General features: G+C 41.7%; 1 protein-coding gene and 1 long non-coding RNA gene across 5 annotated transcripts in view; both read left to right on the forward strand.

The window, feature by feature from the left end:
- LOC101790479 (guanine nucleotide-binding protein G(q) subunit alpha) overlaps nt 1-6,919 on the forward strand; it is a 121,014-nt gene extending 114,095 nt beyond the window's left edge. For 3 of the 4 annotated variants that reach the window (XM_038169434.2, XM_072030623.1, XM_072030622.1), the window contains one exon: nt 2,240-6,919. In XM_038169434.2, coding sequence (XP_038025362.1) covers nt 2,240-2,430 — 191 coding nt within the window. In that variant the 3' untranslated portion in view covers nt 2,431-6,919. The remainder of the gene's footprint in view (nt 1-2,239) is intronic. The other variant, XM_072030626.1, reaches the window with a different exon arrangement.
- Nucleotides 6,920-23,203: 16,284 nt separating this feature from the next.
- LOC119714316 (uncharacterized) lies at nt 23,204-25,031 on the forward strand. Its single transcript, XR_011805631.1, has 2 exons — nt 23,204-23,617; nt 23,754-25,031. It is a non-coding gene; the product is annotated as an uncharacterized lncRNA (long non-coding RNA).
- The last annotated feature ends 227 nt before the right edge of the window (nt 25,032-25,258 follow it).

The raw sequence follows: 25,258 nt of genomic DNA on the forward strand, positions 1-25,258 counted from the left end.
ATTGTAAACCCTCTCTACCAAGTAACCCATAAGAAGAATGATTTTGAATGGGGCCCTGAGCAATGACAAGCCTTTGAACAAATTAAACAGGAGACAGTCCATGCAGTAGCCCTTGGGCCAGTCCGAACAGGACCAGATGTAAAGAATGTGCTCTACACTGCAGCCAGGGAGAATGGCCCCACCTGGAACCACTGGCAGAAAGAACCTGGGGAAACTCGAGGTCGACCCCTTGGGTTTTGGAGTCAGGAATAGAGAGGATCTGAGGCCCTGTACACTCCAACTGAAAAAGATATATTGGCAGCATATGAAGTAGTTTGATCTGCTTTGGAAGTGGTTGGAACTGAAGCACAGCTCTTCCTGGCACCCCGACTGCCGGTACTGGGCTGGGTGTTAAAACGAAGGACCCCCTTTACACACCATGCAACTGATGCTACATGGAGCAAGTGGGTTGCACTGATTACTCAGCGGGCTCAAATAGAAACTCTAGTCGCCCAGGAATCCTGGAAGTAGTTGTGGACTGGCCAGAAGGCAAATATTTGGGGATATCGCCAGAGGAGGAGGTGGCCTGTGCTGAAGAAGCCGCAATGTATAACAAGCTACCAGAAAATGAGAAGCAATGTGCCCTGTTCCAGGATTCTGATGGGTCCTGTCGTATTGCAGGAAAGCATCAGTTGGCTGGAAACATCCTGTGCCCCATGCCACTGCCCAGAACACTATCTTGGGCCTTGAAAAGCAAGTCCTATGGCAACATGCCCCCCCTGAAATCACTGTCAGACAATGGGACGCATTTCCAAAACAACCTCGTAGACACTTGGGCCGAAAAGCATGATTTTGAGTGGGTATATCATATCCCCTATCATGCACCAGCCTCCGGGAAAGTTGAACGATATAATGAATTGTTAAAGACTACACTGAAGGCAATGGGTGCTGGGACATTCAAACACTGGGATACACATTTGGCAAAGGCCACCTGGTTAGTCAACACTAGGGGATCTGCCAGCCAAACTGGACCTCCGCAGTCAAACCTGTTACATCCTGTAGAAGGGGACAAAGTCCCTGTAGTGCATGTAAGAAACATGCTGGGGAAGACAGTCTGGGCTATTCCTGCCTCAGGAAAAGGCATCCCATTCATGGGATTGCTTTTGCGCAGGGACCTGGATGCACTTGGTGGGTAATGCAAAAGGATGGGGAGGCCCGGTGTGTACCTCAAGGGGATTTAATACTGGGTGAGAATAGCTCATGAGTTGAATTGTATCATGTTAATTATTATATAATACTGTATGTCATCTCCATTGCCCCAACCCAGGTGCAAGACCTTGCACTTGGCCTCGTTGAAATTCATGAGGGTCACACAGACCCACCTCTCAAGCCTGTCAAGGTCCCTCTGGATGGCATCCCTTCCCTCCAGCATGTCAACTGCACCACTTAGCTTGGTGTCATCTGCAAGTAGTACTATACAGAAAAGAACTATTTAGAAGAGAATTCAAGAGAATTGAAAATATTCTTGTCCTTTTGAGTTTATTTCATGTGACAGATGCCCTAGATGACGTCCAGCAGGTTAATCTTCACTTTTCTAGATTGACTCTTGTGTAAAGTAGAACATGTAGTTTGGTTACACAGACTTTGTGTTCTTCTGAGAATTACAGCCTTAATATAGATTTAATAGGATCATTATCTTATGCAGTTTAGATAACTGATTTGTTAGAACAGTAACATTTTGCAGTTGACCAGCTTCAGCTAGAAAGCATATTTTTTTTATCACTAATTAAATGAAATTCTATTGTAGTGTTAGGATATAACTTGTTTATGCTTTTTAAAAATACAGTTTAAATACAGTAGGTATAGAATGACAATTTAACAATTCTATTAATTTTATAATGATTTATTAGTATAATGTAACTAATATTTCTGTTGTTCATTTTGTGTGGTTACAGATCATCCAATTCATCTCTCCATTTTAAAAATTATTTTATGGAAGAAAGGATAGTAAGCAGGAAAAAAAAAAAAAAAGCTCTTGCATGATCAACTTCTGGAATTTCATTCCATTTTTATTTTTAATGGTTCCTACTGGAAAAAAAATACTATATAATAGTATTTATTAGTAAAAATGTTCCCTTCTCTTATGTGAGGATCACACACTGGATCTTTCTTCTGTTTTCTGCTCCTAAGGTTCCCTCTTAAAGAAGCTCCAATTTTGAACTGACTGTAAGAAAACTGACTTTCTCTTCTTAATTATTAGGACCACAACGGGATGCACAAGCAGCACGAGAGTTCATCTTGAAGATGTTTGTAGACCTGAATCCAGACAGTGACAAAATTATCTACTCCCACTTCACATGTGCTACAGACACAGAGAATATACGCTTCGTCTTTGCTGCTGTCAAGGATACTATCCTACAGTTAAACCTGAAGGAGTACAACCTGGTTTAACTGTGCCAGGGAGGCCCTGCAAGATCACCTTTACGTGACTGAAGATACAGAAGAGGGACTGTATTATCTGTGAAAACAATTTGCATAATACTAATTTATTGCTGAAGTTATATTCACTCTGAATATCCACAGAGTTTGTAGTTAATATTATGTTTTTATTTAAACTATATGGAGAAAAAACAAAAGATGCTGAACTACATTCACAGCACATTTCCTTATCTTTTAGGCAAAGCCTCATGACTCAATGCGTTTTAAATTCTCAGTCATACTCGCACAAAGGATAAAGTTTTTTTGATACTGAAACAAAGTCAATCCGGTTTCCTCTTTCCCTGACCGTTTCTCTCTCCTTCCTTCCCTTCCCACTTTATGTTTCTAAAGGTATAATGGCCTTTTTTCCCAGTTGCATTTCTTGGTAAAATATTTTCTATTGAGTGATTTGGTCAGAAAAAATGTTATCATCAATATTTAAAATATCAGTTATTCTAATTTTACAAAATGTACTTTTTCTGAAGGATCAAAAGTATTGGTAGTATGACTTCTAAATTCTTGACATGGGTGTTTTCATTCTGTCTTCACTTCTGAGGCTAGAATATTGGGATTGCAAAATAGAATTACAGATGTGTATGGATGTAAAATTTAACCATGTTTTCACAGTTCAGAAAGATTCACAGAAGACAGTAATGAAATACCTAACACAAACCTAGGATGTACATGGAATATCACAGAATCTCTTTTTAATTGACATGTGCCGTTTTTTTCTCTTTTCTTTATTCACAGATGTCAAACAGAAATGTCACGAACACTACATTTTTCCCAGTAGCTACAGACTGAAACAGTGTGGGTTGTGGTTTTTTCAGTTGTGTGGTTTTTTTCTTAAGTTACAGCTTTTTAAAATTTGTTTTTCCACATTAGATTTTATATATATATATATATATATATATATATATATATAAAATTAATCTTGCCAAATCTGTCTTTTTATAAAACTGATGTTTTGAAATATAAGATATTGAATGAAATACCAAAGTGATGGATTGGGAACTGACCTGATTGAGTCAACTGCCAAATGATAAACAAACAGTTTCAGTTCCTACAATCCCATTTTAGAAAGTGTTCCATTTTCTATTGCCAAAAACAACAGTGTGAATGAATATGATAATAGATACATGTGTATAAAAAACAGTTTAACTCCTTATGTCAGAGTTGACATGAGACTGCATACAACATGTTCTGTAATAATATCAAGGCATCTTTAGTTTTACAACATGAAATGCTTGTTCACTGGTTGCTTGTTCACTGAATCACAGACATTTGATAGGCTTAATATAAAAGCCTTGATATTCTTTAGAAAGAGCTATGAATATAAATGAAACATTGAGAAAATCACTCTATAAATTTAAACGTGCCATTTTTTAACAACAAAAATGCAGCACTCATTGATGAGTCTTTATTCTACAGCTTAAGTTGAAAGAAGGTGCTTTTTGACCAGGTGCATTATTGCTGGCAAGCTACAGAGGACTCAGATATGTAATTGGATTGTCTGCAATGCCAAGTAGCACTAGAGTGCACTTAACACAGAAATTGCTGCCTCTCAGCAGTGTAGGGGAAGTGGAAAAAAGAATGGCTTATTAGTTGAGTAACAAAGTTAACAATAAAGACTAATGAATTGTTTTTCATCCTTAACCCTCCCAGCTCCAAAACAACAATAAGAACAGCTGATACTTCTTTCTCCCTTATAAAACATCTTATAATTAAAATCTGGTTGTACATATATATATATATATGGCAGCATCCATGTTATCTTTGTAATTATTAATTTTTGGCAAATTGAATGTGCTGTGTTGATATGTATCTATGTAATTGTACTGTATGTCATAGCTAATTCACATTTTAAATAATGCTATTTTATTTACTTTTTAAGAGAAAATAATGTAAATTTTGTCAGTTTATTTCTGACTAGGGACTTGTTTTTATTTAAATATATATATATATAGTACAGAGTGGTACTGGCATCGTACTGTATAAAATTATTTGTACATTCCCGAGTAGAAATAAATTGTATACATGCAAAGGACATTGACATTCAAAACAATGCTTAAATCTTGTGAGGGCTTTATACAAATGTAGAAACCAGTTTTGTTGGAAGAACATATGCCATTATATCTAGGATTGGAAAATAAGCTCTTAAATATGAATTTGTATTTGGCAGAGTCAACTTTGATTAATTTTACCTTTCTAATGGCCTTTATTAGAAAAGTTAATTTAGAGACATTTCAAACCAGTGAACATAAGTACTAATGGGCATATGCTATTTCCCTAAAAATAATCATGAAAAAATACAGAACATCAGATCAATTAAACATTATTTCAGAAATTACAGAAAACTTGGATCTAGCAACAAAAAACTCATTAACGTTAACAATTTTAAGGAGTTAAAAATTTTATTTAAGAAAGCTAAAGCAGGTAGTTGTATGTTATAAAAAGTGACACTGACATTCTAAATAGGTGATCAGAGTAGTTAATGTTGTTATATATGGCATTATAAAATTGGTCCTGATCTTGCTTAAAAACATAAAGCTTCTGTGTCTACTATTAACTATGGAGTGCATGATAATATCCCTTCTTTTAACTTGGGAATATATTGGCCACCTTGGATTTAGTGATTTAAATAGAACTGTAGGAAAAAAAAAAAAAAAAGCAAAAAAAAAGCAAGTGGTGTCTTATGAAGGTTTGGTAGTTTTTTGTTTGTTTTGTTATGGGGTATTGGGGAAGGGGATGGGGTTTTATGTTTTGTATAAAAAATAAACAAAAGTTTTCTCATACATTATACTTATATTGTAATTGCAAAATTCAAGAGGTTGTGCCACCGGGCTACTTGTGGTATATTTTAAGTGAGCAAACCTGTGGCAATGATTAGATCATTTGAGCATAGTCTGAAAAAATATATATTCAGCATGCTAATGCAAGCTTTATATGAATCATCTAACAGCACTGCAGTGTAACAGTTTTTGCAAAAACATTTCCTTTTTAAATGACATAGCTGTTCCCACTTGCAATATATTCTGTTGTTGTTTTAATTGGTGGTTTCCAGTATGGGTTATAGCGCTTGAGTCCAGAAGTTTGTGCCAATAACATGAAACTGAAAGCAAACACAAGACACAAACCCTTTTACTTTATGTGATATGTGATTTCATTGAATGTCTTAAATGGGGTAGGAGGGAAGGAAAACATTTTGGGAACCTGAGTATTTTAGGTGTTTGTTAGCACAAGAAAGCTGTAATATGTGTTTTACAAATCCTTAAACTTGCTTTTTCACTAAGTAACTGGCACTGTAATGACATATATAGGATGATGTAGCTATAAGGGCAGTTTACTTCTTATCATTTAGACTCTTTTGATTGTCAAAGTATATGAAATGTCATTTTCAATTATACTGCCACATGATTGTGAAACACTTTTTTAAGTTTGAAAGTTGAGAAGAGACTTAATGCTGGCTATCAGTCAGAACTGACTACATAATTTGCAAAAACTTGAAATGGGAGGAAACGGTCTGCATATGAAGACATTGCTAGACTCCCAGCCTTTGGTTATAAAATGCAAAAGATTTTCAGATTTCTCAAACTAACGTCCCTTGCCTAGTTATGCATTCTTCACAAAACAATGAAATAACAAGAGAAAACATGAAACCAACATGAAAAAAAAATAAAATTTATCCAAATTATTTTATGTGCTGCTGTTCCTGGAGTGCTGTTCATGGTTACTGCATACTAGTCTATTAAAAAACTAATGAAGTGCGCACCATATATTAACAAGAGCTACAAATGACCTACCTCTAGTTAAGAAACCAATAAAGTAAATACGTTTTGGAGATAATGTCTCAACTTAGAAAATTAAAATAGCATGTTGTTAATTATTAATGACTATTTTAGACATTCATGCTTTTGTAAATACAGTCCTTTTGACATAAACACCTAAGGTCATCTGTCCCTGTCCAATTTGTTAGTTTAGCAGAGATCTTGCAAAACCATATGTTTTGGTTTAATAAGAAGAAGCACCGATATCTCCTCTTTTTTTTTTTTCTTTTATTTATCCATAATATTTTGAGTTGTATCAATTAAAGCAGACACTTACATGTAATCAGTAATCTATTGAGAGTCTTTATTTAACTAGTTAAATGTTTATTACTGTAACTTTCACTCAGTCTTTTTCACAGTAGCCATGCTGCAGGAAAGAAAGGAACAGAGGAATTATTTGGGCAAAGTTAATGTTGAAGATAGCGTCAAAAATACAAGAGAATTCAGACAGATCAATCTTACTGTAAAGCTGTTGTTTATTATTTCTCTCAAAAGATTGTCTAAGCTGAAGTCTATTTCTGGATTCCTCATTTACCATACTGAAGAAAATCCTTATTTGACCATTATATTTGTGGGGGTTATGAGAGACATTTTTAAACTTGCAGTGTTTTAAAAAAATAAAGATATTTGCTGTTCTTAAAGTGTCATTTAATCACAAGCCCTGTCTACTGTTTAGGGAACCAAAATAGAGTGCACTGTTTGTTTTTTTTTTGTTTGTTTGTTTTTGAAAAAAAATAATGTATAAAACTGTTGTTTAAAATTTTGCTCTTTAAAAATACAGTATTTTTGGCCATAAATTTGTACTATTACTATCTTAGATCTTTGACATATTTCTGAAATATATTTGGCCTTAATGTTCTCCCAAAATGTTTCTTATTATGATATATATTAGATAGATGCATTATTCCAATGACTTTTTTTTAAAAAAAAATTATACATGCTCCCTCCTCATTGTCCAAATATTAAAATTTCCTGATGTCCTAGTTTTGGCTAGGATATAGTTATTTTCCTCCTAATAGATGGTATGGTGCTGTGTTTTAGATTTAGGATGAGAATAACGTTGAAAACACACTGATGTTTTAATTGTTGCAGAACAGTGCTTACACCAAGCCAAGGACTTTTCAGCTTCCTCACTCTGTCCTGCAAACAGGCAGGCTGGGTGTGCATCAGGAGCTGGGAGGGGACAGACCCAGGACAGCTGACCCAAACTGGCCAAAGGGGTATTCCATACCATGTGTTGTCATGCTGAACAATTAATATGGGGTGGTTGGCCAGGGTGGGGAGACTGGCTGCTCGGGGATAGGCTGTGCATCGGTCAGCAGGTGGTGAGCAATTGCATTGTGCTTCTCTTGCTTTGTACATATTATTAGTAGTACAATTATTATAATTATTGTTATTGTTTTCCTTTCATTTCTGTCCTAATAAACTGTCTTTATCTCAACCCACAAGCTTTCACTTTTTTTTCAATTCTCTCCCCGATCCCACTTTGGGGGGGGAAGGATGAGCGAATGGCTCTGTGGTGCTTAGCTGCCGGTCGGGTTAAACCGCAACAGTCCTTTTGGTGCCCAATGTGGGGCACGAACGGTTGAGATAACGACAGATCTGAGCAGAGCATGTTAAACCAAAATTGTTATAAGCATTAGACCAGTTTAATAGTTGCTAATCACAATGTTGCTTTTTTTGATCTCAGGTCTGCTGTGCCTGTTTTGCAAACTGAGTTATATAGCACATTACTTACTGTATGTGTTCCCTGTCGTGCTCTTTATCCTTTCCAGGGGCTGATTTAAGGTTGTTATTTTCTGGTGCTGTGTAACACTGGCGCACAATGATAAAATTGCTTGTCCTGAGACTAGTCTGGTATTTGTATTCAGCATTGCCGTCAACTCCATACTTTGGGAACCATACCTCAGAAACTACTCAGGGGGAGATGTCTTTTCCCACTTGTCCACTCTCCCTTTCTCCTTCACCCTCTCCTCCTTCTCCAAACGAATTACGATAGCTTCTCAAAACTTTGAATATCCTTGGGATGTTCAGACCAGCATGTTCTTCATTCTGAATGCGCTACAGGTTTTGTTTAAAGTTAAACAACTACTTAAGAATGTCATCCAGAGATCTGTCCTGTGGCAGGGCAGTTAGGAGTGGCAGGGAGTGTGGGAGGATATGGAAGGATACTTTCTCAAAAACTTCTTCTGCTGTGTTTCCCCTTACGATGATATCATTGATGTACTGCAGGTGTTCAGGAGCATTCCCCTGTTCCAGTGTCATCTGGATCAGTCCATTGCAAATGGTAGGGCTGTGTTTCCACCCCTGGGGCAGTCGTTTCCAAGTATACTGAATGCCCCTCCAAGTGAAAGCAAACTGTGGCCTGCATGCTGCTGCCAGAGGGATGGAGAAAAATGCATTAGCAATATGGATTGTAGCATACCACTTAGCTGCCTTTGACTCTAGTTCATACTGGAGTTCTAGCATGTCTGGCACTGCAGCACTCAGCGGTGGCGTGACTTCATTCAGGCTTCGATAGTCCACTGTTAGCCTCCACTCGCCATTAGACTTTTGCACTGGCCTTATGGGGACTATTAAAGGGTGAACGAGTCTTGCTGATCACGCCTTGGCTCTCCAGATGATGAACTAAATCATGGATAGGAATCAGGGAGTCTCGGTGCGATATTGCCGTCGGTGCACCATTGTGGTAGCAATTGGTACCTGCTGTTCTTCAACCTCCAGCAATCCTACAACAGAAGGGTCTTCTGAAAGGCCAGGCAGGGTAGACAGCTGCCTAATCTTCTCTGTGCTCAAAGCAGCTATGCCAAAAGCCCACCGGTATCCTTTTGAATCCTTGAAGTACCCTCTCTTGAGGTAGTCTATGCCAAGGATGCATGGAGCCTCTGAGCCAGTCACAATGGGATGCTTTTGCCACTCGTTACCAGTTAGACTCACTTCAGCTTCCAGTACAGTTAGTTGTTGGGATCACCCTGTCACTCCAGAGATACAGATGAATTCTGTCCCTTGGTAGCCTGATGGCATTAAGGTACATTGTGCGCCAATGTCCACTAGAGCATTGTATTCTTGTAGTTCCGATGTGCCAGACCACTCTAGCATTCTTTTTATAAAAGGTTTATCTTGCAATGCAAAAAAGACTATTATTCCCCAGATCGGTGTTATAACTATTACTAATGACGACTTAGCTCTATTGCAGGGCAGGAGTGCAGAGACGCAGATTACACTGCCAAATGACCACCGGCAGGCTCTTTCACAAACCTAAGGTTGCAGCTGGCACTGCCTGCAGCCGTATAGCAGACGTTACACTCTCTTTCCTAACTAGTAATCATGTGTCTTATCCATTTGTGGTGAATGGTCAGTGGCAAAAAGAGAAGGAGGATGCCACTGACACTAACAGCATGGGTAATAGAAGTAGTATAAGTGACACAGGTGACGGTGCGGGGCGCTCTGCCTGCTTCTCGCCTTTGCCTGACTGTGCACTGCTGCCAACGGTGCTAGAGTAAAATGTGAAGATTGCTCAGATGGCAGTGATGAGAAGATGTGTGAAGAAGATGTGTGCTGAATCTGACTTTGTGTTCAACAGTGGTCAGTGTGTGCCAAACAGATGGCAGTGTGATGGGGATCCGGATTGTGAAGATGGGTCTGACGAAAGTGTTGAGCTGTGTCATATGAGAACAGTGTCATAGAAATGTGATGGTGAAAAAGACTGTGACAGTGGAGAAGATGAAGAGAATTGTGGCAATGTGACTTGTAGTGCAGCAGAGTTCACATGCAGTAGTGGACAATGTATTTCCAAAAGATTTGTCTGCAATGGTCAAGGTGACTGCTCTGACCACTCGGATGAATCTTTGGAGCAGTGTGGCTGCCAGCCTGCACCTCTGGTGAAGTGTTCTGTGAGTGAGGTGCAGTGCGGCTCAGGTGAATGTATCCACAGGAAGTGGTGATGTGACAGAGATCCTTATTGCAAGGATGGAAGTGATGAAATTAACTGCCCTTCCTGGACCAGTTCAAATGTGAAGATGGGAACTGTGTCCATGGGAGTAGGCAGTGCAGTGGTGTGAGAGACTGTCTGGATGGCACTGATGAAGCAAACTGTAACAGTGTTATTCAGTGCTCTGGACCTGGCAAATTCAAGTGCAGAAGTGGAGAATGCATAGATATCAATAAAGTGTGTAACCAGCAGAGTGACTGCAAGGACTGGGGTGATGAGCCCCTGAAGGAATGCAACATAAAAGAATGTGACTGTCCAGCTGGGAAACTGTGGAGATATTGATGAATGCCAAAACCCTGGTATCTGTAGTCAAATCTGTATCAACCTGAAAGGCTATCAGATGAATCCTGCTACAGGAACCTGGAAAGGGCCATACGGCAAAGCAAATTAGATAACTGTTATTTAACTTGTCAGAAGATAAAAAAGAAAGTGTTTCAACAAGCAGCCACGGGAGGGAAGAATCACTGAACCCTCGATGTGAGGGACTGTACCTTGTTTTACTGACTACTGAAACAGCTGTGAGAACCTCAGAAAGGGACCCATGCATCCAGAATAAAAGGACCAGTAACTACTGAAACTTGGAGGGTTGAGACCGCTCCTGGGAAACTGAAACTCGAGCTAAGGAAGAACTAATATTCTTAGTGGCTGAAATATCACTCCATCTAGATGAGGGGGAATATGCTTGTTCTACGAGGTGGTCAAGTCTTTCAGACAGTTTCTCCACAGCTGAGACACAGGAATGTAGTGGAGCAGAGAGATTGTCTTCATATTTTTGAAGCTGGCAGGACAGATTATGCACTGTTGGTCCCATCCCCTCATCCCAGTTAATTACTGCCAGTGTACTGGCATGTGCTGATGGTGCACTCCGCACAAATTTACACCACATGGATGTTGCGCACTGGACTTCATCGGGGTCTTGAGGTGTCTGGGCATTGTCCAAATCACTATAAATCATCTCCCGCACAGCTAATTCCCGCAGATGCTGGAGACCTTTCTCCATAGTGGTCCACTTGCCTACTTGATACACAATATCTTCCTTATGGGGATATCTTTCTCTCACAGCTGCCAGGAGTCGTCTCCAGAGGCTGAGGGCCTGTGCTCCTCTCCCAATTACTTTGTCAATTACCATTTCTCTAGAGAGGGATCCCAGCTGCTTGGCTTCATTGCCTTTTAATTGTTGGCTATTGGCCCCAGCATCCCAGCATCGAAGCAGCCAGGTGAGGATGTGTTCACCTGGGCGTCGACCATAATCCTTTCGTATTTCTCGCAACTCACTCAGGGATAGGGATCGAGTGGTTTCTGATTCCTTTATGATTTCCATCTCTTCTTCATGATGTTTTTGTGATGGCTCTGCTTTAGAGGTGCTTGCCATTTCCTCTTCTCCCTCCTTCTTAGGAGAGGCTTCTTCCCTTACTAAATGAGCTGACTTCTGTTTCCATTGTTTTGACTTGACTATGGGGGTGACTGATACCATAGCTGGTTGGTCCTCTGGGTCAGCCACAGCATGTGTTATTTGGACATCAGACTCAGAAACTTCCTCCCTCTCTTCAAGGTGATGGATTATGTTAAATAGTGTTTGATAGGAGTAAGCCAGGACCCAGCACAATGCTACAAGCTGTCGTTCTCCGGCATTATCAGGGTCAGGACATACAGCTCTCAAACATTCTACCAGGGTTTTAGGATTTTACACTTGTTCAGGGGTGAAGTTCAAAACTATTGGAGGAGACACCCGTGACAGGTACCTGCCAACATCATCCCACACACCTTACCACCCGCCACAAGACTGTTTCGAGACAGATTCCCAGATAAGCTTTCTAAACAATCGACTAATCTTAGAAAGAAGAGGAAACCCATTATTCAGAATTAGAAATAGCAATATATGGGTTATACATGGATGTTCAAAATACTCCCAAGCTGTTGTAATTAGCCCACTGTGAAAGAAGGAAGAGGTACCATTCCTGATATTATTCATAAACTGACATCCAGATGAGGAAAGGAAGGCAGTGTAGTTCTGAATATTCTCTAAAAGATAGTTTCCATGAGACCCAAATGATAACAGTGCAGAGCCTGAATGCCAGATTAAACTCGAGGCCAGTGCTTGGCAGCACAGCGAATTAAAAAAAAAAACGAACACAGATTGTAGCATATTCTTGGACTGGATATAGAGGAGAAAGGAGACCATGACACGGATTGCATGATCAAGCAAGCCATTATTAACAGGACACTGAACATGGTAACTAGCAAGTAAGTGTGTTAGTTGTACGCATTTTAATCTTTTTAATCAATTTTAATCTATTGTTATCTCAACCCTTCGAGCCCCACGTTGGGCGCCAAAAAGGACTGTGGTGGTTTTACTGTGCTAGGCAGCTAAACACCACAACCGCTCTCTCACTCCCCCTCCTTAGATGAGGAGGGGGAGAAGTAAAGCAAAGAACAACTCACGGGTTGAGATAAGGATAATTTAATTAAAGGGAAATAATAATAATAATAATAATTAAAGAAAGATTATCGTGAACTAAACAATTTAACTAAAGGGAAAAAAAAAGGGAAAGGGGAAAAGGGAGGGGGAAAGGAAAAAAAGGGAGGAAAACAAACAAATAAAACAAATGAAGGCTATGTGGAAGTGCAGAGGAAAGAAATTACTCTCTACTTCCCACAAATGAGTGATGCTTTACCACGTCCTTGAAGCAGGGCCTCAACGCACGCAGCTGGTGTTTGGGAGGAGGGCTCATGTTTTCATGAGAGCCCAGCCCTCCCCTCTTCTTCCTGTTTCCACCTTTTATTGCTGAGTGTGATATCATATGGTATGGAATATCCCTTTGGTTGGTTTAGGTCAGCTGCCCTGGTGATGTTTCTTTTCTCACTTTTTGCTCACCCCCTAGGAGGGTTAGAGAGAGTCCTGATGCTGTGCCAGCACTGCTCAGCAGTAGATAGAACACTGGTGTGATAACTGCTGTTCTAGCTACAAGTGCAGAGCACAGCACTGTATGGGCTGCGGCAGGGAAAGTTAACATTCCAGCCAGACCCAGTACACCAACCTAAATGACTCCGTAGTTCTATGATTTTATTTGCTATGCCAATAGCAATGTACATGTACATGTATATAAATATATTTAGAAATATTGGTATTTGTTTCTGTGATGAAAGATTGCACAGCATGGAGTTGGTCATCTGTTAAACTCTTTGTCATTACAAATGTCATTTCCCATGTTCCCATGATGCTGCCAGTCACAGCTCCTGCATTTATGGTGAGCTAGTATATGGTTGTATAGATAAATTCTGAATGCATATTTTCTTTACTAGCAGCCTCAAAATCCACCTTGAGCCTCACTTCTCTTTGCAAAATGCCTCAGATTTTACCTTTATGTGTTTTCAAAATAATTTTCATTAAGTGTTATGGTTATTTTCACATATCTATTTTCTGCGTGTAGTTTTGACCTAAGGATACGTAGCTATCAAATTATTTTTTCCACAAAAAGAAATTCCCCTCCCATATCAGTTACTTCAGTGTATGAATAATTCATGGCCTAGTCTTCTGGTTGTTCTCACTATAAATCTCGGTACACCATTAATGGCCGTATATCATCAACAGCCACGTATAATCAATTATTCTCTGGCCACTTTAGAAATCCTAAACTTGAAACCTCCTTTTAGGGTATCATTAAAGTAATCTTGCTAAAAAGCAAGGAATCATAGAAAAGCCCAGGTTGGAAGAGATGTCAGAGATCATCTGGTCCAACCTCTTATGATAAAAACAGGGCCTAGAGAAGATTGTCTAACACTTTGTCTAGCCAAACCTTAAAAGTTTCAAGTGTTGGAGAATCCACCACATCCTTGGGGAGGTTATTGCAATGACTGATTGTTCTCACAGTAAAAAATGTTCCTCATGTCCAATTGAAATCTTCCCCAGTGCAACTTGTAGCCATTGCCCTTGTATTTTCCAAGGGCAATCCTTTAAATATTGGAACATAGTGATGAGGTCTCCCCAGAGCCTTCTTTTCTCCAAGCTGAAAAAAAACTGTTCTTTCAGCTTTTTCTCATATTGTAGGCTTTCCAGTCATTTGAAAACCTTAGTGGCTCTTCTTTGGACCCTCTCCAGCCTGTCCACATCTTTTTTTGAATACTGGGGACCAAAACTAAACACAGTATTCCAGGTGTGGCCTGACAAGCGCTGAGCAGAATGGAATAATCACTTCCTTATCTATTCTGGTAATGCCCTTGCTGATGCAACCCAGAATCCTGTTGGCTTTTTTTTTGCTGCAGCAGTGCTGTTCACTCATAATGAGCTTATTGTGAGGAATGTGTTAACAATTCGTGTCCATAAAGAACAACTCTGTTTGAATCCTGTCTGCCTCTGGGTCCTGCACTGGCAATTTAATTCTTGAACCACAGATGCAGTGTGTCCCGGTCTCCCCCTCATTCTAGTCAATTTATCACGTCTTCAGAAAACACTCCTTAAATTTATGAACCTGTTTGCTTTTGTTATTCCGGACTTCTATTTCTAACAGTTACAGCCTTTTTTCCTGTCTTCTTCGAGATTAACTTAACATTGCTATAGATGTGTCTGTGAATGGCTGGGGAAGAATGTTTCAATTACTCATGAAGCGTCAAATAAGAAAGCTGTTTGTGTTTGATGTCTGGGAGTTTCAGAACAACTGATAACAACTAGTGACTGTTATGGGATACTATGTGGATCTTTGGTATCTGGCCAGGGGGCCAAGAGATTAAGAGGAAGGAAAAAGAAGCTGAAGGACGGCTGGGAGACAAGACCTGCAGAGTGTTCTATAAACTTGGAATGGTGCCGAGTGAGTACAAAGGTGAGAGGAAGACTACAAGCCTTCAGCATGAAAGACCCCTAGAGACCCCCAGAGGAGACTGATGCGCATGCTCCAGTAGGAGGGACTGGACCCCGGAAGCTAATTATAATAATCTATTTTTTTAGAAGTAGTAATGAATATGTATTAGTCTAGGTGCATAAAAATCAGCTGCTTGATGTAACTGGTGTGCGCCCTGGTGGAGCGGAGACTCCCGGTGCACCCAGCGCTGTTTCCTTACCTCTATTCCTTTATATTCTTCTAATAAATCCTATTTTTTTATTTAATCCTAATTTGAATCCTGAGCCATTTATAACATTATTATACATTGAGCCCCCAAGTCTCTTACTCCAGAGCTGCTTCCTAGCCAGGCAGATCACAGTCTGTACTGCACACTTGGAGTATGCCATCCCAGGTGCAGGACTTTACATTTGTCTTTATTGAACTTCATGTGGTTCTTGTCAAGCATGATTTGCCCTTGGTGAATCCATGCTAGCTTTTCCCAATCATCTGCTTCATTTGACTTGTAATAGTTCCCAGGAAGATTTGTCCCATAACTCTCACAGGAATTGAAGTAATACTGATTGGCCTATAGTTTCATGGATCAATTTCAGTTCAAGTTGGGCTTTTGCATTCCTAACTGTGTCTGTGTGTTGCAGGAAGCACGGCCGAAAGCACGACAGACACCAGTAGAGTCAGATCATGCTCCATTTTATTGCCCGAATAGCCTAACTTTTATAGAGAACTTAACAGGGGTGGACAGTGTTTCACACAAGATTATTGGTCAAAAGCACTCAGACAAACAACTGCAAGAAAACAACCCCACCTGCAAGAAAACAACCCCCTTGTGATTAGCAGTCACATAGACCTTGTCCTTGAAGCCAGCTACTGGTAACAATATTTTTCTGAATTCCTCAATTGGGCGATGTGGGAACACTGTCATGGGAACTTCTCATAGTTGCCCTGGTAGCTTGGTTTGCTCAGCTACAGCAAGCCATGGGATTTTTGCTGTTTCAAGAAATCCCTCAACAATTCCCCCTTCTTCTTTTGAGCAAACCAAGCCCGACACAGCAGTTTTACAAGTGACTCTTTAGCTATACTTACAACACACAACGATGATTACCACCACCATAAACCAAATCCTTAATTCCCTTGTGACTAAACCCAGCAACCATCTACACCTTGTTTCAAACAAGTCAGTGAACCGTTGATTGAAAGGATTGATACCATACTGAATCTTTCTCATGTGCTCTTTCAGGAAAGTAATGGATTTGTGAATTGACTCATTATGATCAGAAAGGTTTAAACAGTACATTCCCTTAAAGTCCTCATACCCATTCCTTTGAGCCAAAAGCAAGATGTCAATAGCAGCTTGATCCTGTAAAAGCAGATGTCGCAGACTATTTTGATCTGGTAACATCTCCTCAAGTATCTCTGTCGTGGCATAGGCTTGCCTCTTGGCCCAGCATACCAATTTTTCTAAGTTGTTACGTGCGGCCGCAGATGCCACTCCAGGCACTGAAATTGCTAATGCCGCTCTAGCTGCAACCCCACACAATTCAACATTATCATTGCAATCCGATGCAAGCAATGCCCATTTATGTCTGGTGATCTCACGCAACTGTAGCAAGCTAGGAGCAAATACAATGAGTTTATCTAAGTAACATGGACATCTGACAGCATTTGCAGGGATACCATGCCAGGCCCCATCCCCACAAATCAGAAGCACATCAGGAGGTAAGGCCAAAGCTGTACAATTGTTCCAAACACTGTAGTTGTTACCCCTTGTCTCCGTGCTATAAACTCCTAAACCCTGCTTAGCAGCGTCATTGTAATCACAGGTGTTATTTGTGTTTTTGTACCGGTATGGCCCTTTCCCAGTTCCTGTAGCAGGATTCATCTGATAGCCACGGCTACGTTCACATTTGTAGCCACCTTTCAGGTTGATACAGATTTGACTACAGATACCAGGGTTTTGACATTCATCAATTCCACAGTTTCTCTTTTCTACAAAGTCAAACCCAGCTGGACAGTCACATTCATTTATGTTGCATTCCTTCAGGGGCTCATCACCCCAGTCCTTGCAGTCTCTCTGCTGGTTACACACTTTATTGGTATCTATGCATTCTCCACTTCTGCACTTGAATTTGCCAGGTCCTGAGCACTGAATAACATCGTTACAGTTTGCTTCATCAGTGCCATCCAGACAGTCTCTCACACCACTGCACTGCCTACTCCCATGGACACAGTTCCCATCTTCACATCTGAACTGGTCTGGCCTGCAGGTCCGAGAAGGGCAGTTAATTTCATCACTTCCATCCTTGCAATCAGGATCTCTGTTACAGTCTTTTTCACCATCACATTTCCACGACACCAGGATACACTGGGTTGACTGAGGACCACAGCTGATTTCATTTACCTGGCATGTTCTCATATAACACAGATCAGCAATCTCATCAGACCCATTTTCACAGTCCGGATCCCCATCACACTACCATCTGTTTGGCACACACTGACCACTGTTACACACAAAGTCAGATTCAGCACACGTCTTCTTCACACAAGCACTCTCATCACTGCCGTCTGAGCAGTCTTCACATTTTGCTCTAGCCCTGTCGGCAGCAGTGCACAGGCAGGTGAGGGCGAGCAGCAGGCAGAATGCCCCACAGCGCGGCAGTGCCTGCCGCCGCCCTGCACCTATGTCACTTATACTACTCCTATTACCCGTGCTAGTAGTGTCAGTGGCATCCTCCTGGTACCGTTTCTGTCTTTGTCGTACCTTACTCTCCCCCTTTTCTTTTTGCCACTGACCATTCACCACAAATGGATGAGACACATGATTACTAGTTAGGAAAGAGAGTGTAACGTCTGCTATACGGCTGCAAGCAGTGCCAGCTGCAACCTTAGAACCTGTTTGTGAACGAGCCTGCCGGTGGTCATTTGGCAGTGTAATCCGCGTCTCTGCACTCCTGCCCCGCAATAGAGCTAAATTGTCACTAATAGTCCGTAGACTGAGGCAACCCCACGGAATGTTATCCAGAAACATAGTTATAACACCGATCTGGGGACGAATAGTCTTTTTTGCATTGCAAGATAAACCTCTTATAAAAAGAATGCCAAAGAGAAGCAGCACAGCCGCCGCTGCCTCCATGGTTACGTCAGACAGGCTGCAGGGTCCTGATGTCCGCCCCTCTGCTCTGTGCCGACTCGCCACACGGTGAGGGTCGGCTGCCGTTGTCCACTGATGCCTCTGGTCTCCCGTAGCAGCTCGATCTCGGATGTCCCGCATCACACCGTGATCACGTCAATTTCCCGCGGCCCTCCGCAATTCCACGTCCCGCCGCAACTCCGTTTCCCGCGGCCCTCCGCAATTCCACGTCCCGCCGCAACTCTATTTCCCGCGGCCCTCCGCAATTCCACGTCCCGCCGCAACTCTATTTCCCGCGACCCTCCGCAATTCCACGTCCCGCCGCAAAACCCCGTTTCCCACCGTTTTCCGCGTCTCTCAGCGGGAGTACCGCGTCTCACCGTGAGGCCTGTGTACCGTGTTTCCGGGCCGGTGTCCGGTCTGCTCAAGCGCCGGTCGGATGGGCGCTCCGAAGTCCCGACGGCGCGGCGAGATCGCGGCGCCGCTGGTCCCGGCGCCGCCGGTCCCGGTGCCGCTGGTTTCCTGGTCCCCCTGCGTTCCGATGTGCCGGTGCTGCTGGTGTCCCGCTGCGCTGCGATGTTTGTCCCGGCGAAGCTGTGATGTCCTGTTCGGGTCCTGTTCAGGTCTCAGCCTGTTCGGGCGCCATATGTTGCAGGAAGCACGGTCGAAAGCACGACAGATACACAGTAGAGTCAGATCATGCTCCATTTTATTGCCCGAATAGCCTAACTTTTATAGAGAACTTAACAGGGGTGGACAGTGTTTCACACAAGATTATTGGTCAAAAGCACTCAGACAAACAACTGCAAGAAAACAACCCCACCTGCAAGAAAACAACCCCCTTGTGATTAGCAGTCACATAGACCTTGTCCTTGAAGCCAGCTACTGGTAACAATATTTTTCTGAGTTCCTCAATTGGGCGATGTGGGAACACTGTCATGGGAACTTCTCATAGTTGCCCTGGTAGCTTGGTTTGCTCAGCTACAGCAAGCCATGGGATTTTTGCTGTTTCAAGAAATCCCTCAACATCTGTGCATGCCTTAGCAATGTTCTTATAGTTCTCAATGGGCATTTGTCCACTTTTCCATCTCTGATATGCTTCTTTTTCACTTTTGAGCAGCCCCAGAAGGTTGCAGTTTGGCCAAGGTGGCCTCTTGCTTTGCCCACTTCCCTTTCCTTTAAAATTGATGGACTGTTCTTGTGCTTCCAGGAGTGTATTCTTGAAAAACTCTCAACACTCACAAGCTCCTTTATCCTCCATGGATGCGTCCCATTGAATCCCTCTTAAATCAGCTCTGAGCATGTTGAAGTTTGATGAGCTAAAAATCTAAAATCTTTGTCTTACTACCAAACGTCAGCAGGCTCAGCGGAATCTTAAATTCCACAATATTGTAGTCACTGTAACCAAGGCTATCATTAACAGTTATATTATCATGCAAGATTTCTTAGTGAATAGTAAGTCCAGCAGTGCCTCATTCCTAGTGGGCACATCTAACATTTATGCCAGGAAGCAGTCTTTTATGCATTATAGAACTGCACTTGTGCACTGCTGTATTCTTCTTCCAACAAATGTCCAGGAAGTTGTAGTCACCAATAAGAACCAGATTCTGTTGGTCTGAAGCTTGCTTAAGTAACCTAAATAAGGCTTTGTTGGCCTTATTGTCTTGATTAGGAGGTCAGTAACAGATGCCTAATGTAAGATCCGCCTTGGAGATGACCCCTTTAATCTTGATCCAGATATTGATTCAATAGGGTTTTCACAGTCACTGTAGTTAACTTCGATACATTCAAGGTTCTCCTTTACATAGAGCATGAACCCTCCTCCTCTTCTTTACATAGAGCATGAACCCTCCTCCTTTCCCATCTATCTTTTCAATATAGCTTGTAACCTTCCATTGCGATCTTCCAGTTGTGAATTGTCCCACCACATTTAAGTTATTCCTATGATGTCATAACAAGATTACTGAAAATTGTCATCTGGAATGTGAGTGTAGTATGTTATTAGCTTTCTTTGTTCCCTTGGAAGTATTTTTTTATGAAAATGAGAGACAGGGATAAAGAGAGGAAGTGAATAGAATACCTCTGAGGTAAAGAAATTCTGTTCCACTAAAAGAATAGCAAAACTACTCTTGCTTTTAATGATCAGTCATCACAGACTAAGGCTTTGTGTTAAAATTTCTACCCTTTGTGACCCTGGGTTCACAGGTGGCAGAGGAGGTAACAGCAACAGAAGTGTACCATATAGGAATTTCCAAGTCATTGCTAAATATTTTAAATAATGAGTCAGAATTATGCAAGTGATGGTTATGCATGCTTTCTTTACACTAACGCTTCAAACTCTGTTACTTACAGAACTTAAACTAGCAAGTTAAAGTTGGGAAATTTCAGGTGACCTTGTGAGGCCCTACTTGGACTATTGAGTCCAGGTCTGGGGCCCCCAGAACAAGAAGGATGTTGATCTATTAGAACAGCTCCAGAGGAGGTCCATGAAGATGATCAGAGGGCTGGAGCACTTCTCCTACAAAGAAAGGCTAAGAGAGCTGGGGATGTTTAGCCTAAAGAAGGGAAGGCTCCAGGGTGATCTAATCATGACCTTTCAGTACTTAAAGGGGACTTATAAAAAAGATGGAGAGCGACTCTTTGCTCAATCAGATGATGACAGGACAAGGGGGAATGGTTTTAAACTAAAAGAGGGGAGATTTTGATTAGAGGTTAGGAGGAAATTCTTCACTCAGAGCGTGGTGAGGCACTGGAACAGGTTGCCCAGAGAGGTTGTGGATGCCACTGTAGTGGGTTTACGTGGCAAGGTTTTGGTAGCAGGGGGGCTTCAGGGGTGGCTTCTGTGAGAAGAATCCAGCAGCTACCCCATGTTAGATAAGGGCCAGTTTCAGATGGCTCCAAAGGGACCCGTCACTGCCCAAAGCCAAGCCAATAAGAGATGCTGTTTGTGCCTCTGTGAGAATGTAGTCTTCAGCTGGGGAAAAAAAGGAAACCTTGAAGAAAATAGGGAGGCTTGTTGCCTTGTGTAGTCTTTAGCTGAGAAAATAAGGAAACCTTAAAGAAATCAGGGAGACTGGTAGCCTTCAGCTAGTAGAAGCAAGGGAGATAAGGGATGAAAGGTAAAAAGCAAGGAGAAAAACAGGTGCAGGAAGATTCCAGACTGACCCATAGTAACCTTTTGCTCATTAAAGGTCATTAGCATATTAAAAACACACCCATCGAAATGGAAATGTATATAAATGTGAGATTTGATCCTCCCCCCCTTCCTCTTTAACATGCATGTTCAATAGCAGATAAGCTAGATGAGCTAAAACAACCAATCAGAAGTAGCTAGAGAGAGAGTTTCATAAGTTATCTGTGTATAAATAATGGTGCTTCTGATACATGGGATTAGAAATTAGAGAGCGATTGATTAAGAATGAATATGTGCTACATTTGCGATGTACTGTGCCTGTGCTGCGCTTAGACCTCCAGATAACAGGAGCCCCTCTCGGACCCTGAGAACCAGATCAAAACAACCTCATGGTTCGGACTGTGACCAAGGGCTCAGAGATAAGGAGGACTGTTCACAAAGGGACAAGATAAAGAATGTCAAACATGCAAGGTCTCGAAATAACAGGAGCCTCTAGGACCCCAAGAACCAGATCAAAACAACCTTATGGCCCAGATTGTGACCAAGGGCTCAGAGAGCATGCACAAAGAAATGAGGTGAAAAGTTCAGCCCTGATGAAGACATCTTACTTCATCCCCACAACCCTCAGCGCCCACCACCATAAGGCACCGCGCAAGCGCAGACAAGAGGAATTTATGGAAATGATTTCTTGGAGCTAATTTTAATACTAAGCAGGGACAGGTTATGCATATGTATAGACGTATTGGGAAACTTCATGCATATGTAACTCTTTACTGCATATAACCAAAGCAAGTTGCCGCGTTAGGTGCGCACGACTTTGGTGGGATTACCCCCCATGCCACCCAGCGCTGAATAAACATACGTACTTTACAATCTTACTGATTGTGGAGTCAGTTTTCTGCGAGTCACTTCAAGTCAGTGGTTTGCTTGCCAAGCACCTGATTCTGCAGAATTAATTAATTACACTCATGTAGATTCTGACTGTGTGCTTATTGGCCAGGTACACCAGGCACAAACCTACAGATAACACAGAGAGATAGTTAAGAAAATGATTTAATCAGAAGATATAAAAAGATAGGACAGATGGCAGTCTTGAGGTGCAGGGCTCAGACAGACTGTCCCTGTTTTATGCTTAAGTGCCCCCCTTTATTTCCTTTTCTATCTACCTCCCTCTTTGTTCCTCCCTGCTCCCCTTGCCCTGCAAATCCCTTCATGGATTTGTATAGGGTTTGTATCAAATCCTCAACCCTTCCTAGTCCAGTCGTCCCCCCCCCCCATTTTACAATCTTATCAGATACAAAGTCCTGGTTGGGCTTTCCTAGGAATGGTACCTGTAATTGCTAGATAGCAAATCAGTTATTGACTGGTGAAGTTTGTTTCTTGACTCTGTCTTCGTCATTTGTCATCATTTGTTTTGTCAGATCTATGTCTAAGTATGTTTGTTTATTGTTTCCCTTTTTCCTTATCATCCCAATTTAGAAGTCCTTAATTAAATAGTCCCGCTGGAATAAACATTCTCACATGAGTTACTTATCAGTTACTTATCAGCTACTGCAGCTGACCATGCTTGTTTCTGGTCATTGTCTTTATTAACACTGATTGATCAGAATTTCTGTGTTTGTTCTCCTCCCTTTCTTCCTCATCTCAATTTTGTGAAGCACTTAGACAATTTTACTTCAAATAGTAAACTTTTTCACATTCCACTTATAATTACAAAAATATACTTTAATAAGACAATTGAATGAATAATTAAAGTTGAAGTGTGAATAGAAAATAGTTAAACAAAAGCAAAACATGTTTGGGGTCCTCCACTTTAACAGGCTGCAGAACAAGCCCTGACACGTTGGGGGGAGGGACGGGGGAACACCAAAAGGGTGAGGAGGCATAGACAAGTCAGAACATGCCCAAGGACTATGAATCCCACCTACAAGACCCACCAAGGGGTCCCTAGCACAAATCCTGTCACATGCAAAGAAGAAACTGGTCCTGTGAGCTGGGCTGAGAGGCCCCCACATCTGGGTCCGACCCAACAGGATGACCATGCAAGATTACTGGGGCAGACTTTGGGCTTTGCATGCAAGACAGGCAACACTGTCTGTAAAAATGGAAAACCAGAATAAAATGACAGCTTCAGAAGAACACGTGCATGGGGACAATAAAGAAAAGGCCCAAAGGAGATCCCAAAAAAGACCAAACAAACAGGAAGAATTGGCCAACGGGCCTGTGAACTGCCAACTAGATTTCAAGGTAAGTGTGCCCCAGAGAGGGTGAGTACTGGTGGGGGAACTCCTTTTCCCAATACTGGGGGCGGGGGGGGGGGAGGCTTACCTGTAAAACCATTATGAGGTGCAGGCTGGTACTATATGTATTTCCTTGTCCTTAGATCGATGCTGCAAATAAGAGGCAGAAGACCAAGCACGCAGTCACGACTGTCCTGTTAAACTATCCTGACTCCTGCAAAAGCAGCAAGACCCAGGCTTTGGGAAACAGACCACAGCCCCATGCTCTTAGAGACCACAGCTACTACAGAAAGAGCAAGCGGATCAGTAAGAGCAATGGGGGTATTGCAGAGCTGAAAGACCATGACTATTATCTAGTAGAGAGGAGTAGCCAGCAGGATGCTGTTGATAAAAGGGCTGACAGTGGTACTGTGACAGAGGCTATTGCAAATCAGGGGGGTGGTCATACAAGTGCTAGTTGTGCTCATAAGGCTGTGGCTATTGTTCACAGGACATTGAAGCAAAACACCCAGTTACAAACAAGGCCATTACTTAGTACAGATAAACTAGTTGGTGGGGCGGAGGGGAATGTAACAGTAAGCAAATGTTTTTAGCTCTCGAAGACCATCATGATTTTCAAGCACAGAAGAGTAGCAGTCAGGATGGTGGTGATAAAAGTGCTGCTGGGGCTGTTAGTTCTGATGCCTTAGCTTACAAGCAAGCAAAGCAGAGAAAAAAAAAATGAAAAAAAAAAAAAAAACAACAGGTAGAATGAAGATTGCTAATTAGAAAAACTAAGCAATTTTTGTGTCACTGCAAACATCTTATTGACAGGGGGTTACAGGGACCACAAGGACCCTTAAATGCAAATTGTTTTTCTGAATGTGGTGGGCCAGTGAATACATCTACCATGAAGTTTGATGATGATCCCCTTGAAGGGCCTTCCTAGTTACTGCCCCCTGCAGAACAAGATGCTGTGAAACACAATGAGGATGTTTCCCTGGGGAGGCTGTCTGTTGCACTCCCAAGTTCTGAGGAGGCATTTGAAATGCCAGCTTTACCACCACCCTCAAGTGTAGTACGGGTGGTAGAAGAAGCAGCAGTCTGCCTCATGGCTTCCATGGAGCATGTTAGGCATTAGGAATGGCCAATCTAGAGGTTTGGAGTTAGGCAATATGCAGAAGAATACGGATTTGTTAGTTTAGATCAGATATTGCTACATGAAGCTTGTGAAACATTTGTTTGGGGTGTAGAGCAAAATTTTGATCACTCTACAGCACCTGTTTGAACCTGGTGATTACGCTCAGCTCTGTCTTGAAGCTGCCAGCATTCGTGACCCTTTGCATTATCCTGCTATTAATCTAAACAATACGGACACTGCAAAATTTTAGACTGTGACAGTACTCCCCTGAAAAGTAAGAGAGAACTGTGTTTTGATCAGACTTTCTGCCTGTCTGTCATTATTGTGAAAGATATTGGGGCCATGGTACGCAGAACCCTGCAGTCTATCCCCTGGTCCAAAATTATAGACAAAAGGTGGTGGTATTTAATTGATCTAAATAACAGTGACAATAATCTCTAGTTCCACCCCCCCTGCCATGGGCAAGGACATCTTTCACTATATCAGGTTGCTCAAAGCACCATTCAAAATGACTTTGACCACTTCCAG

Source organism: Anas platyrhynchos, chromosome W, assembly GCF_047663525.1.
Source record: "Anas platyrhynchos isolate ZD024472 breed Pekin duck chromosome W, IASCAAS_PekinDuck_T2T, whole genome shotgun sequence".
Taxonomy (NCBI): domain Eukaryota; kingdom Metazoa; phylum Chordata; class Aves; order Anseriformes; family Anatidae; genus Anas; species Anas platyrhynchos.